Here is an 18141-nt window from a genome sequence, read left to right as displayed (position 1 = left end):
CTTTAAACTTATTCTTGGAGTCCAGAGGTTTCTGGAAGAGATCAACCAGCCACATTGTCACTCCAGTGCCCCAAAGTGACAAACCCACTAACTGCAGCGATGTCACAGTAATTCTCCCAACAGCTTGGTGACCTCTCTGCAAACCTCTCCAGCCTAACACTGGCCTGAATAAAGCTAGCTCCTCCCCAAACTGAAAAGAGTATGTAAAAGCCTCTAAGTTGCTTCCACTAGTGAACCGCCAGAAAAGGTGATGTTTCTCTTCTTGTTTGGGATGGCAGGTCTGTTTTTGGGGGAGGTTGTTTCTCAAATGTCACTCTTAATTACTAATAAGCAAATTGACTGCAATTCTGACACTGACTTCAGAAGTCCACTGGTTTCAACAGGGGTTTCATCCCTCTTTCATATTTGCTTTCTTTCTAACACTTTCTACGTGAGTTACGGAGAACCCCCAATTGTGACTGGCTGAGATGGGCAACCTCACAACAAAAGGCAGCCATTTTAGCATCTTGAGAAGGCGACTGAAACCCACACGTAAATCCTGGTTGTCTAGAAAGCTGACAGAGAGAGGTCCTCAGTCTCAGAAATACAGCCAGCCTGGCCACCAGGATCCTACTGATGCACCAAACAGCAGCAACACAGCCAGGAACAGATAAAGTAAATCCAAGTAGCTCCCACACAATGGAGAACATTGACTCCTTCCAGAGGTTAAAGTAATGCAGTCTCCCTTTGCTGAGACCAAAACCCAGACTTTGTGATACAGATGCTTATTCACTGGGAATCCAAATCAGACCTATCAGTTTGCTGTGCAGGAGTCACCAAAAACGCCCAACCTCGGATACCTCCAACCAGGCATTACACTCAAAACCATGGGCAGAACAAAGATGGCCTTTTCCTATCCCCACGAAGCATCCAGGCAGGTGCCTTGTCCTTAGAATTGACTATTACCATTAACAACCCACATCAATGCTCTTCATGCTCATTTAAAAAAAAAAAAGGTGCAAGCCTTCTTAACTCTCTGCTATAAAATGCATTCATTTACATCTTAGCACAGAGAAGATTCCCATGTGCAGCACACTAGTCTCATCTGTCATCAAGCTGTGAAAAAAAAGTCTGCTGATCTTGACAGGCTAGGAGGTAAGAAAATGACTTTTGGTCAGGAGTGTCAGATGATATGGCAATCTCATCAAGGAACCTCATAAGAAATATCACCCATTGCTGTTCATAAACACAATTCTGGTTTGGCTATATTCAATTACAAGCAAAGAAGGATAATTAAGCAGTTCATGATATGGAATGGCTAAAGCCTGTGCAATCTTATTTGTGTTCTCTGCACCTGTGTTTTCTATGCTTTAAATTCTAATACTGATCTTTTAAACTGCACTCAGGGAGTATCCCAGTTCACCCACATGAGAGACCGTAATATGTTCTATTTTTAATCAATATGTAAACAAAAAAGGATGCAAGATATTGTACAGCCTTAGCAGTAGCCAAATATATATTGGCAAATTACTATTAAATTGTTTACTATTGTCTCAAGGCAACCCAAGTACTCCCAGAACTAGCTGTGTGCCCAGTTCTCTTGTTGGTGTTATTCCTCTCCTTTGTTGTCTCCTTTGTTGTCTCCATGTTTATTATCTTCTCTGTTGTGCTTCAACTCACATTATTTAATTCGCGGTATTACAGGAACCTCTCGTAGCTCATCTTTCAAATCAGACTGTAACCTCTACCCGTGTAAGCCACAACTGCATTTTCCAACGCTCGGAGCAATGAAACCACACAATCCTTGCTAAAGCCCTCTAATCCTTAACAAAGTCTTTGAGGTAGAGGCAACCACTCCTGTTAGATGTGCGCAGCGCCTACGGGAATGGCACCGAGACATCTCAGCCCCCACGCAATCTAAGGCGTAGTGACACCGAGGGCGAGAGCTCTGGCTACGAGGCTATCGGCGCAGCCCCGCACGCCGTGGGACGCCTGCCCGCCCTGCCGCCAGCCCCACAGTGATGCCACTGCGGAGCGAGGGGCGAGTGGTTCTCACACCTGGAATCCCCTGCCACACGCCTACGGCCAGGTGGGTAACACAGCAGGTTTACTACAACTGCCCACTCTTTTCCTAGCACAAACAGGCTGTTCCTGCTCTAAATATCATAGGAAAGACGACATTCTCACGCTTTTACTTAGTTATTATATTTTAATTAGCTATTGCAGTATAACAGTAGATTATTGCATTGTCTGTAATTTCATCTGCTCTATATTCCAGTCATTACTCATCACAGATTTTACAGGAGTTACCCGATATTTCCCAGGTATTTTTGTTTTGCGTATCCCTTAAAAGTACTTGAAAAGAAAGCACTGAAAATCAGTTTGGATATAAAAATCAAAAGGAATCTAATACAAACTCTATTTTTCAAAAAAAAGCCAGCTAGGTTCAAGCCTCCTAAATTCACGTCCAAAAAAAAAACCAAGTTGCAATATAAGGAAGAAAGAAGAGATTGTACAATATGTGTGTGTGCCTAGACAGGGAATTCATTATATATGTGATGGCTCTGTATTTCCATTCGGTTTTAAAGGGCATGGGTAACAAACTATGGTATTTTTGTATGGCAAACACTTTCCCCTAAGCTAGAAGAACAAAACTGGCTCCGTAAAGGAAAAGTACAGCTATACAACTGAAAGAAAATTAAACTCATTTCAAGATATTTAAATGCATACAAAGGAAAACAAAGTTTCTATCCTTCACAATTTTAAAATGCAACATTAAAACCACTGTAATAGTTAAACATAATCATTAGCTGACTTCTGTATTGTAATATGTGAATTAATGGTAATTAACAATATTTATGTAATATACCTTTTATATAACCCCCCAAAAATCTAATGCCAAACACATCAAAGAATTGTCCGTCTGACATGAAAAGCTCATATTGTGCAACTGTTGTAGTATACTGACATTTAATTGTAACATCAAAATGCTTTTGCATTCGTTCCCTGTACCCTGTATCCCCGTCTGGATAGCACAGAACACTACTTACTGCACTCAGTGAGGATTTCAAGAAAATTTACTTAATTGCCAGCATTAATATGAATATATTAACTTCAAAGAAACAGAAATTATGTGACATTTTAACTACTGTCACATGTTGATGCCTTGTTCAAGAGATTAATTGGTTTTCCTTACCACCATCCAATGGTCCTTCATCGTTGCTATACTTTTGTTATACTGTGCCTCTTGGAAATATACAGAAATATAATTAAAAATTACTAAAAAAATTACTTTGAAAATATTTGACTGAAAAAGGATAAAAATGTGTCAGTTCAAGTCAGGTGTTACTATTTTTTAAAATCAAGTTTCCAACATAAACAATTTACTTTTAGAGCATTCCCAAAGAATGAGATGGCTTTTAAAGATGTTTCTACTGTAACAGGAAACGTCTGGGGAAATTTTCATTGTACTTTTTTTCCAGCAAGCCAAGTGCGTAGCAGTTCTAGCTGTATGTGCAACTCAAACCTCTCAGAACAGCAATAGAGATATACAAATCTCTTAAATGTTGAATAGATTGCCAGCAGTACAGTAATGGAAAATTATTCTAAAAGTTACAGCAACTATGATACTTTCTCCCAAGTAATTAGAAAAACCTCTGTTATATACAAGGTTTTTTTTTGGTTTTAAGTGTTACTATTTCTTTTTTTTTCCTGTCTAGCTGATATTTTATTTCACAAAGCAGTGCATACCCATTTTTAGATTATGGAGGATTACACAGCGTTAAACCAGTAGAAGAAAGAGTGAAGGCAAACTCTGAGCCAGATTAACACAAATGCTCTGTCACCAGGATTTTCCTCCCATCACCTAATTCCATAGGTTTTTTTCCCCATTTAAAATATTCTCTATTTCTTAAATTTAAAAGTAATCCTTCAAACAATCTTATCATTATCTTTACTTCAACTTATGAAGTATGTCCAGTGCTACAGTTTTAGTATTTCGCAGTCTTCTCTGTTAAGAAGGATGTAACCAACCCAGCTGACACATTAACTCTATTGTAGTTTGTGGCAATTTAAAGATTTTCTTTTAAGAAGGTAATTATACAAGAGACGAAATTGAATGTTCATTCTTAGTAACCGAAGCTGACTTCCAAAACAATCAAATTAACTCTGAGCACATCATTCAGACTTGTATTGAGAAAAACAGCAGAAACTCAGCTGACTAAAACAGTTGTGAGCATCCGTAACATTTGGGATTTACCATAAAAATGAAACAAGAATTAACGCACTCAGTGGCCTCTCAATCCATACTGCATACCCTCCTTAATAGGCAGGGGGTTTTTCAATATTAAAAACATGAAACACGAGTTGATGAACTTTTAAGATTATGTGCTATCATAAGTGATGAGTACTGAATACAAAATGCAGTCATTAACATACCCACCTACTAGTTTCAAGAACGCATAATTACAATTACGGCTGTCAAGCTTTCCATTTCAGAGTTTTCCTGCAAACTTTAAAATTGCAGAAATAAACATGACTGTAACCACATTTTTTTATTATGACTGCTTTCTACAATATATTCTAACACGTATTCTGAAACAGATTCTTTATTTTTATATTAAGAAGTTCTACACTTATTAATATGCAGCTAATTAGGCCACTGGTTTAAACAAACAATCTTCGAAAGAGAAAGCAGAGCTTTTATAAGTTGCCCCGACAAGTTTTATTATTGCTGTTCCTGAAATCTAGAAGTGTTAGAGCCAGGACGTGGTAGCCCATTATTGTTTCCCCATCATAAATGAAACAAACAACGTAATAGAAACCCAACAAATCTTTTTGACATGATACACAGAGACCTAAGACAGCTTTAATCAAATTAAACACCACTACTTATTTGAAATTGTTGACAGAACTCACCAACAGGATCTTTAGTTGAAAATGGAGACAGATGAGTAATTAATACGAAGAAGTCTAGAAACAATTTTCCTTTCACAAATTGTCCACCAAAATATTTCTTCGTCTTTTTATTAGCTAGCCAATTATCTGAGTAACTGTTGAATTACATTCTGTTAAAAGCTGTGTGATAATATGACATACTTGGGCCGTTTTCATTGCACATTGATCAGAAGAAACACTTTCAGACCCTAGTGAAAATGCACAGGTATTTTTTAATACTCTTTTCAGCACGAAGGAACTTCCCTTAAACAACCTGGCTGTGTGCTTAATGTCCTCTGCTTTGTTGGACATTCACACAAGTAAAATCAACTTAAACAGAAAGTAATTAACAAAAATAAAGGCATAAAGTTGACGCATTTGCTTATGAAATTCTGAGTGGCTAGAGAAATGCACTAAAAATTACTCAAAGGATTTTTTTGTTATTTTGGGGTTTTTTTTTTCAATAAAAGCTAAAAACAGGCTAAACAGTCTCCCAGAAGTTATTTCTTAAAATTATTTTACAATTTTCCAAAGAAGGACTGGGTTCAGATTTTAGTGTCCAGATCCTCCAGTGGAAAATCTGCCCTTAACACTAACCTCCCACACAACACGGAACCTTGGTCCCTAAATGCATTTGGTCTATCAGAAATCAGCTCCAGAGATAAGCTTCAAATGCTGGGTCTAGTAATTCCAGGTGTTCTCAAAGCTGTGTTAGCGTTACAGATGGAGAGGATTTTTACCCTTCCCCACATCCTGTTTTAAAAAGCAGATGTGGGGGCTGCCGTGACCCTGACAGACAACTCTTTGTTCCCACTTGATTGGAGGGCATCCAAGTATTCCCGCTAAAGAAAATGGGGTTTCTGTGTCCCAGTTGTGCTACGAAGGAAAAAAATCACTAATTCCACAGGCTCTTTAGGGGACACTTTTCGATGAGAGTGGTCAAGGTTACCAAAACCTCCACAGGTTTGTTTGTTGATTTATTTTAAGGTCATTTTTGTTTTGTTTTTCTCTTAAGCCCAAAAATATAAGTGAACAAATTTCCATAAATGTAACAGCTCTAAGATTTAAGATCCATCGATGAGAATTAATTGGACTTGGGCTAACATCAGTTATTCATAAAGGAGGATTTGAAATCACTAACTGAACGCAGTGAGATTATTTTCCTGCTCAACAAAATCAAGATTCCCGTTCTTTCTTTAGTCATTTTATTGAGAAATTCAGTATTTATTCATTCTGTGGGCTGTTTAACAAAGCTTAATACTGGACATTAACATCTATTTTGCTTAGACACCATAAAGCGTGTGGAGGATTCCCTGGCGTGTTTCCTCAAGCAAAGATTCAGAAAAAAGAACTGCTAATTCTAAAAAGTAAATTTTCAAGCTCCAGCAGGACTAACGAATAACAAACAGAAAACCCCAAACCAACTGCCTTTGGCAACTTTGCATGTAAATACAATTCTGAGAGAGTTGAACAGAAGCCTCTAAAATATTAATTTTTGGTACAAGCTCACTGTGACATAAGATGAAGAGACGGAAAGGAATATAAAATGTATTTGCATGTTCCTGGAAAAGAAGAGTTCATGCTCCCTGCTGCTCTTTGGGGGTAGTAAGACGAAATATATTTATTGGTATAATAGGATTTCTAAAATGGCATGATTTGCTTAGTTATATGCCTAGAATGTATATGCACAAAGTAAAAAGGTACATGTAAAGAACTGTTCCAGAGCTAATTATGCCTAAGGAATATAATTCCTTCCTCATTTTATTAGTGTACCTTAACAATGGCTTCAGAGTATTTTTTAAAAATAAACAAACTTCATGACCTGCCAAGGTGATATTTGATATATTGTGCAAATTATATGTGCAAATGTGAGTAATTTGCAGCTTAAACTCCTTCACAGGTTTGCTTACAGTGCTGTATGCAGCAGATCACTGCCAGCACTTAAAAGTTTAGCTCATAGTTTAGCAACTCCAGTCTTTGGACGTACAACGCTGCACCCGTAACAAGATTATTAGATTTTCTTTGCCACTCCATTTACTGGGAAACATTATACTTAAACCATATTGATGATCAGCAGTAAAATCCACTAAAAAGAAACTTCTATAGCTTTTACTCCAGCTAAAATAAAAGTAGAAAAACACAGGTCTCATTGCTTTAGAAATCAAACTCCAAGTGAAAGGACAGCAAAATGCCACTGAAGGAATCTATTACGTTCAGCACGGTTCTAATACTCAGCTGACCTCTATTACCTGTTTGATACACAAAAAGCCTGAAAGCTGCGTTTTGGGAAATTTAAGAAGTCACCATGAGAAATTTTAACATAGAAAATACCAATATGTTGCAGATGTTAAACCATTTCTACTACCCAAACAGAACATTTTGGCTCTTTAAAACCTTGAAGATAGGTGGCTTAAAGAAGAAATCCCAACTCTAATTGGAGCAGTAGAGAAGATCTGTCTGGGACCACAGCAGCTCACTTTTTACTATAGTTCCTTTTTTCTTCTTTTTTTTCTCCTCTAAGCTTTTTTCCTTTTTTTTTTTGTGACAGTTTCAAGACAGGTGAATGACACTAAAAAAAGATAAACACTTCCATATGGCAGCTCTACAGATCTCTAACCAGAAACCCCATACAATCCACTGAAAAACAGATTGTACACTTTTTAACAGGTAGTGTTTTCCTATCTATCTACTCATCTAGTCCTGGGATTCACTGGGGATTAAACTACACTTAAAATCCATAGGATTAGAAAGTGCTTCAGAGCAGTCTGTGCTGCTAAATTTACAATTTTTATAAGAGCATTTAACAAATCTATATAGCCAGAATTATAAACTCCCAGGACAAGGAGTGACTGAGCTGTGGGATTTGTATTTTTTAGTTAACACAACTAGGACCGTATGTACTTAACACAGGAGTGGCACTCATGGGGATGACTGCAACAGAAACAACTTATCATAACACTAATTAATAAGATACACAGTCAACATTTTCCTAAAGGGTATGAAGATCTTTTGTCACTACAGGAGAAACAGGGGCATAATTAAGCTATGATTTATTCAGTGGTTTTAACTTAATTACTGTTTTTCACCTGAGACTGTAACTGAGAAATTATCTATACTGATATAAATAAGAAGTACGATATCAAGGAATATCTGTTCAGCTCTTCTAGCTACTTTTTAATCTTACTCAATACCAACATGTAGCACTTGTTTTCATTCACTACAGAAATAGTGAGTCACATTATGACTAGTCAGATTTCATAAAACTCTTTCCAACCATTTTAAACCAGTTCACACAAAACACCATGAGACTAATATTGCAGATAACAAAAATTTAGACATATGGCAGTTAACACATTGAAGTCGTCCAGGGAAGACCTCACAAATGAGCTACTGGACTGTGTGAACTTCCACTGTGATGACCACGTTTTCTCCAATTAAGAATTTACATTGAAAGATGAAAGAATTTCATTTTCCTTTGTTCAAAGCAGTATTTCCTCCTCATACAGAGATTTTCATCCATTGCCTAATAACATTACATAGATGCAGGTGTTAAATACTATCTTCTGCCAGGCTTCACTAACACAGGTTCAACTACATGTATTTGTCACCTTAATTTTGTTTTTCAGGTATAATTCACCACTATTGCTGATTACACCATGACTGTTCATGTCCGTAGGGACACCAACAAATGGCATAGAAAAACCTCAGTAACTACGGAACAAAAAGGAAATTCCATATTTTCCATGAGGAAAATATTCCCGTAATATATATTTTCCATGGTATGATTAAGTGGAAGAGACAGAGGCAACTTAGCAATTATTAATAATTACATTTTTATGCAGTCTGAATACACTAAAGAGCATTCATTTTTCTGTTAACACATAAATTCATGCATTTTCACTTCCTCCTTCAAAGTCCTGCTTAAATTCTGCAAGTGTGTCTTTAGATAGGAACCATTTCCCAGTTAAATGCCTATATTGAATAAATTGTTTCTTCTCTTTCCCTTTGCCCCCTCCCCTCCAACAAAGGAAGAGGAGTTGTTATACGAAAGAGACTGAAAACAGAGGAAAAACTACCATTTTGCCAAAACCACCATTTATCCATAGTGACACTGTGACAATAAGAAGCTATGTACAACCTCTTACAAGATTTTTCTCTTTTGAGTCGATACTCATTATTTCTTCTGGAAAACTGTGCATTATTTATAGCTGCAAATTTCTTAAATTTTCACAGAGTTACAGTTTGTTTACATTATTTTGTCTAGTTTTAAATCCCAATATAAACAAAGCCAATTAAAACATACAGATTCTCAGCTATGTGACTCTCATTATTAATCCACAAACGACAGAGTAGTAACTGCAGTTAAGCTGCTTTGCTCTTTCAACACTGCTGGGGTCCAAGAATTTGGGGCAGGGGAGCAATGTCAAGCCAAGACACTAAACAGTTAAACAAAAAAAAAAAAATCATTTAACATAATGTGAGTGAATCTTGCTGCTACCAGACTCCAACACAGACCAAGCACTCCTTTACGTGTTCTAATGGTTTGCACAGAATTTGATACGCTCCTTCTATTCGCTATTTTGAAGCTTCCTTCAATTCCTTACCTTTTATGAAGGTATATAATTGAGTTTTTACTGCTTATCTAACAGTAAATCTTAAAGAAATGCACAGAAATAAGTTTTCCTTAAACAAAACACTATGTAATTGCAGTGGTGCTCCTTAAAAAAAACCAAAAGAATTAACTGTTTAATTAAAAATTTCCCAAATGCACCAGAACAACACACTCTTCCTGAAAGTACACCTATTAAATCAAAACAATAAATAAAAAAATGAAGAAGTGTATAAAATAGTTAATACTTGCAAATTGTTTATGCTTATGTAACGCTAATTTATGCTTTTAATACATCTCTGTTTAACAAAGCACTGTTGAAGGCGGCACGCTTTTCTATGGCTTCCTGGTCTCACTAGCAGGGCTCTCCCCCAGTTTCGTCCCACACCCCTGTGGCTCACTGAGCCTTGCTCACAACTTTAATGAGCATCCTTAAAAATAGAAAAAGCAGTTTGTGACTTCTCCTATCTAGGTGTTTTAAATACCAGCACTATCAAGCAGTAACCCCAGGACCCAGGAAGGATAAGGATGTGTTGTCAACAAAGGAAAAAACGAGATAAGGTCTTCGGTGCCCACCCCCTGACCTGACAAAATCCAGGGCTTGATATTGGTCTCCAGGTCAAAAATAGACTGTCTACATCAGAAAGCAGCAGAGAACATTTCCACAGTTATCTCATTGTCAGTTGTTTTGCAAACGACATTAAGCACTTCATATAATGGCATCCGTATCTGCTGTAACTCAATTGGGAGCAACAACTCTGAATCATGTTTGAGAGAAAGCATGTTTGTCAAGGGCAATAGGAACAATTAAGAAAAATAAATCCTACCTTGAAGTCCTTTCTCTTGTGTCTGTGAACTATGCTTTCACAGAAGTAGATGTCTTCTTTACAAACACCACCATCCCATTCACAATAAGAATTAAAACCAAAACACACAGACCTTCATCTGCCTTTGCTAATCAACACAGTAACATTACACATTGGAGGCACAAATGCTTCTAACAAAAGATCGAATGGCCACACACAGCCGTAAGATACCCTATGTTCTCTTCCTTTTTATGGACCTAGGAAAGAAATATCATTAACTATTAAATGTTATTCTAAGTAATTATAACAAACCAATATCATCAAATTAAATGAATACACTACCTTTTCTGATCCATTATCTTTGCTTTTGAGCTTTTCCTCTTACTGATAAAAATTCAGTAATTCCCCATGTTCTTGCTGAGCACTCACATAACTTAGCAAGGTTCAACTGCACGAGTCGTCCAAGCCAGTATAGCTTACATCTCAGCCAGCAGGGAAGCCAGGCAGATAAGCACTGGCCTATGGAAAGTTTATCTTTTGAAAGGGAACAGGGTGCTTGAAACAGAACTTAAGGCCAGGACAGTCTGTAAGTGATGTTATAGTTTGTAGATTAACGATCAAGAAAATGCATTGACAACAAGATCATCTGCCAGGCTCCACTAGATGTTACCAATTACTAATCAATAAATTAATTTGATCTATTTTGAATAGGCAGGTATTGGACCCACACTTTCTCCACCACAGAATTTTATAATTTCATAACAAAATTAAATAAACCAGTTTCTGATATATGCAATTTAAATAATAAAAAGCCGTTGTGCTTTTTAACTGAGACGTGCAGATTTCTTTGCAAAACAGCAGAACAAAGCTTTTTCCGTTGCAAGGCTGTCTTGCATAAGAAACCTGTTTATTTTTTCTTAAGGAAAATCTTTGTTTTTATTTAAAAATACTATATTCTAGATTCTATAAACTGAGTACTGATAGATTTTGTCAAGACTATACAATAACATAGATTTCTATAATGTTTTTTAAATTCAAGATCAGAAACCAACTTTTAAAAACACCTTCCAAAGTTGTAACAGTTTAGGAATTCTGCATCGTGACTAGATCGCATTGTTGCATAAAGACATTTTCACTATAAGAAGTATTAAAGGATGATTTTTAAAATTGTGTAAGAAAAAAATCTTCCATTTGCATTTTGTTCAGAATTTTTACTAAAAGAAAATTCTACCAAAACCCTTGGTATTTAACAGAAAGCTTTACAAAATAATTAATATTTGACTTAAAAAACCTTCAGGTATAGTGGGATTCTAAGGTATTGACCAGTCGCAGAGAGAACAAAAATTTAATTAAATCAAGGGGGAAAATCATCTGTATATAGCAACGGAAAGGACAGGTATTATTCGGTAGTACTTAACTAGTCACATGTGATGAAGTATCGGCATACAGAACAGGACAAAAATCCCTGCTAAACCAAATTAAATTAGCATTATTCCATGAAATTTGTTCCTGAATGTGCATTCCCTCTTATTGAAAAGATTTATATTCACAAATTTAAATAACTCATTTATTTCCAAGCCTGATTTAAAAAAAAAAAAAATCATTGAATTTAAAAAATTTTTCTAGGTTTTTCCTATATGTTCTCTGAAAAGTAATTTTAAAATAGCACGATGGACATTCAGACATGCCTAAATAGCTTTCACATTATATATGTTTAGTTTAGAAGTGATAAAGAATTCGACCTGCCAGTTTCCAATCTGGGATTCTAACCCTAACAGGACTTCCTTTGCCAGAAAAATACACTCCCGCTTTTGGAAGAGGGTTTTTCCAATGACACACAATCCTCTTGACGGGATGCAGATGAAAACATGCATTTTCCTTCTGCACTACATATCCGTACAAGAATGTGAAACAATTTAAAATAAGAATAAACCAGTATCTCTCTGAAAGTAATAGCTTCTTGAGCTAATGATTTACATTTCTGTGCTCAACATATCTAGAGAATAAGCACAAAAAGGGACATTTTTGCAATTGCCTTCAGGAGCAGAAATATACTGATATGATAAGCAAGAATGAGCTATAATACGAACAAATGTGAGATACTATTTTCTTTAATGTGTCTAAATAAAAATATTTAATTACAGTAACATTGTCTGATGTGCTACAGCATGTTATGGTTGACCGATGGATAAACATGAGTCATTATCCATTTTGCTTGTCCCATCCACATTGTAGTGTCCCATCACTCCCCCCTAGCCTACTCAAAAGAGTCTCTGTATAGAACGAGACTTCTGGATGGTTATCAGTTTGATCTTATCTATTATCAATGGGGAAAAGTGAGCAATACAGTTTGGTATCCTGTTCTACGATTTCTGCAAAAATTATTCTTTTTTCTGTAAGGAGAACAAAAGACCGAACAGACCATGTCACAGAACTGCTTCATAAAACCCTCCACCTTTAAGCAGAAAAAGGGCAAGGTTAATATGTACAACCTGACGTTTAAAGACTAAAATAAGTGATTTATGCAGGAGAAGTGGTTTATGGTTTGCTCTGTAGCTTTCCTATAAAAGTTACGTTTTGACATAGCTGATTTAGATAAACACGGCTCCCGGGAAACACCAACAAAATACGCGCGACTGATTGATTAACAAAAATTGCCTAACGGGTATTAATTAGAAATTGGGGGCTGAGGTGGGAAGAAAAACATAATTAAGAACTTAAAAGGAACATTTGCAACATTAAAAAGATCTTACTTGTATTTGAATAATTTTTTTAACCTATTGCTGCTAAAATGATCTTGTACTACTCCTGCAACTGAAAAGTTACATGAAAGCATTTTAACCACATTATGCATAAAGAATTAACTTCTAGACAGACAGCTTTTACACTTACAGAGAACTTTTTTCTCTTAAAATTAGAAGATTACTATAAACTCGCAAAAAGCCTAAGAGGTGTAAAATCTTATAAAAACACAGTGTTTCGACCTACTGACTTTCCTACCAGCAGTACCACTTTAAACCGTGATGGAATTTTAAAAGCTGTCCCAATATATCAAAATCAAACTCATGAGTATCTTAACAAATTTCTCAAGTTTCTATGACTAATAGTGTATCACAGAGTTGATAGTTATGGGCTAAATGCAATCCTGACCTTTTGCGCTTACAGCTACGAGACCTGCAGTCTGTGCGCTGAGCCAACACAAAATCTACGCTTACAGCAGCGCTCTGCATGCCAAAAATCCTTCGAGGCAGGATTTTGACTTGTTTTATAGTCTCTTTAAACTAGAGGAAAGGACTGCCTACTCCTCCCCAGGAAGGCAGTGTCTTTTACAGTCGCTCCCTCCTTCATCAACAAAGTCAAATTTTTTTGGAGTAGAGACCCTATAGTGCTAGAAAGCCGCTGTTAATAGAGCATTTTCAGGCCTTTTATAAATGTTACGTTTCCAGAACATAACGTTTTCTCTTTCTATCAACTCTGAAAATCTCTGTCCTCTCTCAGACAAACAAATGCTGCATTTATTTGCAAACAAATGTTGTCTTAAACCAAGTCAGTGGGCTGGATTTCTGAGCAAAAACCTTTCCAGGAGAAAGCGATGTATATTTCTTCTTTGTACTTTATACACAAAGTTTAGCTGTTGAGGAAGAAGCAGCCAATTCTTACACAAAAAGTTAAAACCAAAGAAGGTTTGGTAAAGGAGAAACTAGGGATCTGGCAGATCAGGACACGACAGGGCATCAGGAAGATCAAAAGATTTTGTGTGGGAGAAAACCTGAAGGAAAAGTTGCTGAGGAGAAGGAGAGGAAGGGGAGAAGGGCTGTGGAAGAAAGGCATGAAAACACCACCCTTTCAGGACTCTTTCCCCACCTGCGTCCCCTCTCCCAGCCCTTATTTCACTGGTGAGCCCATTTTCCACACACTCTTTGCAGAACATGCAGAGAAAGAGGCTGTGTCAAACTGAGCATCACAGTCGTTCCCCTGGACTTGGAGGAATATTTAATGAAAAATGTAATTAGCGCTCTGCTACTCTTCAATTTCCAAAAGCCACTGTCATTAATTTTGTTTCACAGGACAAGCCATAGAAATCAGAACGGCAAAGCACTTTAATCACCAGCAATACTACGGTGAGCAAAGACAGCTTGAGTCAATAAACGAGCCCGGACTGAGTGACTATGAACAACAAATGCTCCTTACAAGCAGCCAAACTGAAGATCATCAGAAAAGTGTAAAATGAGACATGTGCATCATGTAAACCTCTCCTCTTTCCCTCCTCCCCTACAAGGCAATGTTTTGACACTGAACTATGGAAGTCCCAGAGACATGATAAGGGGAAAATAAAAACAGCTACCAGTCAAGCAATGCCATGCATGATAAAAACCAGATGAGGACATCACTGGGTAAAACAGCAACACAAGCAAACATGGCATAACCATCAAAACGACAATTATGTTGGAAACTGCTCTTCTTTGCAGTGTTCTCGGCTCCTGTTCCAACCCTCCTCGGCTGAACGCATACAGACAGGGTAGAACCAGCCCAGCGATCTGTGTCCTACCAATGGCAACCTACAGGCAGCTGCTCCATGGATGATGAGACAATCAGAAGATACTAAACCCACTTCAGGAAATTTTCTCCTCCTTGCCAAAAGCTAGTTAATACCATGTATTTATGTCTCTCTTGTTATTCTTCTCTCCATCCCATTTTTCTGGGCTTAACCAAAGGGTGGGATGGCCTAAAGAAGTGCCTACAAAACCCACTGTACAGGAGAACTGCCAGTAGACGGAAACCTCCTACCCCAGCCCTAATCTCCCTTGAAGACTTCTTGAACGTGGGTTCAGGTGAGAAAGCCTACACAGCTGGATGTAAGGATGCACAGGCAGCTTATGTTCCCCATGTACTCCTCAAATCCTGCCTCTGCGCAGCAAGACTGCACCTGTCCCAACGCAGTACCCCTGGCGCCTTCAATTAATGCTGAGAAAATCCTGAGCTAAGTGCCTACTTAAATTTGATGTGTTTGCCATTCAAATGGTGGTCTGTCAGCCTAATAAAAGCACCAGTCAGTAAACAACATTATTGCACGAGCACTGGCAGAATTATGAGCAACTGCAAGCTGCAATTAATTTGACCTTAGCCACCACACCCACACAACCAGTGATGCTAGTGCTCTGGTTTTATTTCAGATAAATGCAAAAAAAAACAAAAAAACATTCCCATCACTTCTCCAAAGAAGAGGAATCAAAATTACCCAGTGCTCCTAGAGAAGTTTACTACTGAACAGATGTAAACTACTTCATAGCCCTGAGGAAAACAGAATTCATTCACCCAAGTGTAGCTTGAGCTAAACTAATCCAAACTGCATATCTAGCTCTTGCAGAGCTGTGAGTAGCAATCAATCTTCCTGCATTCACCAACAAGTGATTTGTTAATCTGCAGTTTTCATAACATAATAAAGAACATTTGGATTAACCAGCTATCGTCATAACAGCCTGATGAGCTTCTTAAAGTCTCTTGGTTACTTATTGGGTATGACTGAGCATACAGTGCAGTGAAATAAACTGGGCAATATGGATTACATCATGTTCTGCCATCTGGAAAACATTACAAGATAATCACTAATACTCTGAAGCCTCCTGAATCTGTTCTTCATTTATAACGCAACCATTTGAGCTCTAGAAAGAGCATCTGAAGAGTGATTTGTAAAATCTGTTACTGAAATCCTAAGTAGGATATTGTTTTAAATAAAAACCATATCTAAGGACAAATTTGAATTTCAGCTTATATCCTTAACCAATTACATACCGATACAAATCTCCACTGAAAAATTGTCTTGCTAAATCCATTCTTGTGGTCAATTAGTTAGCTCAGAGAAACCATACTGGGATACAGCTTTCTAAGACCAGCAAGGTGATTCGAATGAAGATTCCCCAGTGACTGGTTAGCAACTTCTATGAGGCACGCAGCAAGATTCAAAAGTGTGATGGCATTTGACAGCAACACAGAAATTTGAGGTCACTACCCCAAACATCTCAGTGAGTGGGTGGGACAGGCTGGAAGTGGACAGAGCCACTGCAGTCATCGGGGCTACAGGTTATTCCTGTACTATACATTATTCCTGTGCTGGTAGGGGCAGAAAAAACTGCTCATGGTCAGCTGCTGAAGAGAAATGCTGCCCAAAGAACGCACCAGAGAGCAATTGAGCAGCCAAACACTGTGTTTTGTATAGTCACAGTTTCCTTTAGTATCAACCACTTTTCCCATCAGGAACGCCCAGCATCCTATGTTATTTCTGGCCCATGATGTGCGTGCTGCAGGGCTCGCTTTCGCTGCAAGAGAAGTCGGACATGCTCCTTGCCAGCAGGGACTAGCACCACTTCTGACATGTGAAACAAAGTTTATACAATAGCACTTAGATCCATTTCTTTGAAACTTGCTCTATGGCTGAAAGCCAACAAGGGTCAACAACACGCAGCAGTTTAGTTTCACAGTGGATCCCCTTTACAGATAGCCCTGGGCTGACACATCCCACCGTGCTCCTCGAGATACTTTTTCCAGGAAGACAAAGCCAAGCCCTAGACAGGGCAACCTGCAGAGAGCTCAGCAAGTGAAACCTCGTGACTGGCTTTCGCAGGCAGCCATTCCCATTTTACTTTCAAGACTTCAGCATCCTTAAGGAGATATGCAACAGGGTTATTATCCACAGCTCAAGAAGACATATTCATGTATGTATATATATACATAAATATGTATACATACATGCACATGCACTCTCTATACAAAGCCATGCTCATACAACATTCTCAGCTCTTCCACGATCCCCAACCCTCCAAACAATCAGTTCAGGCTAAACTCATCACAAATTTATTACAAATGTGGTAAAAAGGACAGAAGGAGTACCTTATAGAAGTTGCTGTAAAAGTTAGGTCGTGTCACAGTCCATGAAATAATCTGAAATGTCAACTGACAGAAAAGCCAAAGCATTGGAGGGGGATTTGGAACAGTTCAAGTCTCTTTGTTTTTAAAATCACACCCTGAAAATATAAAGACAGTTTCCATCTTATCAATGCTTTGACTCAGACTGCCCCAGAAATGTGGTAAGAAACCAACTGACCTTTTGGACAATATAAGTTCATCATATACATCATTGTCCTAACACCGGTTTTACACAATTCCCTGGTTGAAGGAGCACAGGTCTTTTTGGAGGACACAACAGCTGTGTGGGAGACCACAACGGAGTATTTATATGTTGGGAAATGTTAGCAATATTAATAGCTAAAATTGTGAATGATCTCTAAAATAGGATTTCCTTAAATAAATAAAACTGTATATAGGTGCACAGATGCACACACATACCAAAAAACACATGTGCACATAAAAATGTTGATATATTACATACATCTTTATTACTAATGTTGACATAGATGTTTTCTATTCCACCTGTGTGATACGCTGCACAAGAAAGTTATTTCCTCTGGTTTCGTTATCAGATCACATGACAGGAATCTTTGTATTATTTTTGCACATTTTAGTGAACACTGCTTTATGACCTGGCTCTTTACTCTTTTTACCCACTTAAATAAATACATTTCATGTACCATTTTTGGAAATAAAAATGAGGATGCTTCAAATTCTTCAAATAAAGTCTACTATTAAAACTATGTAAAGCCACAATATGACGAAAACTAAGAATTTTTATAGTCTGGTTTTAAAACCATATGTTTAGCTCAGCTAATAAATCTGTTCGTGTAACCTCTGCAGCATTCAAACAAATGTATAAATGCTCAAGCTGCCAAAAACCAGATACAGTTTCCAGTTCTCCAG

General features: G+C 37.5%; 1 protein-coding gene and 1 long non-coding RNA gene across 6 annotated transcripts in view; one reads left to right on the top strand and one right to left on the bottom strand.

Moving 5' to 3' along the window:
* Window positions 1-18141, bottom strand: part of RBM20 (RNA binding motif protein 20) — a 107487-nt gene that overhangs the window by 73189 nt on the left and 16157 nt on the right. The window contains exon 1 of one of the 5 annotated variants that reach the window (XM_068398087.1): window positions 10672-10700. The exons of the other annotated variants lie outside the window; for them this stretch is intronic. Within the exon in view, the coding sequence (XP_068254188.1) occupies window positions 10672-10685 (14 nt within the window). The 5' untranslated portion in view covers window positions 10686-10700. Of the gene's footprint in view, window positions 1-10671; window positions 10701-18141 lie in introns of those variants that run through there. 5 annotated transcript variants of the gene reach the window in all.
* On the top strand, window positions 1725-16085 carry LOC137662084 (uncharacterized). Its single transcript, XR_011047950.1, has 2 exons — window positions 1725-2068; window positions 14397-16085. It is a non-coding gene; the product is annotated as an uncharacterized lncRNA (long non-coding RNA).

The sequence above is a fragment of the Nyctibius grandis genome, chromosome 4, assembly GCF_013368605.1.
Source record: "Nyctibius grandis isolate bNycGra1 chromosome 4, bNycGra1.pri, whole genome shotgun sequence".
NCBI lineage: Eukaryota > Metazoa > Chordata > Aves > Nyctibiiformes > Nyctibiidae > Nyctibius > Nyctibius grandis.
This window is presented reverse-complemented; position numbering and strand designations above follow the sequence as displayed.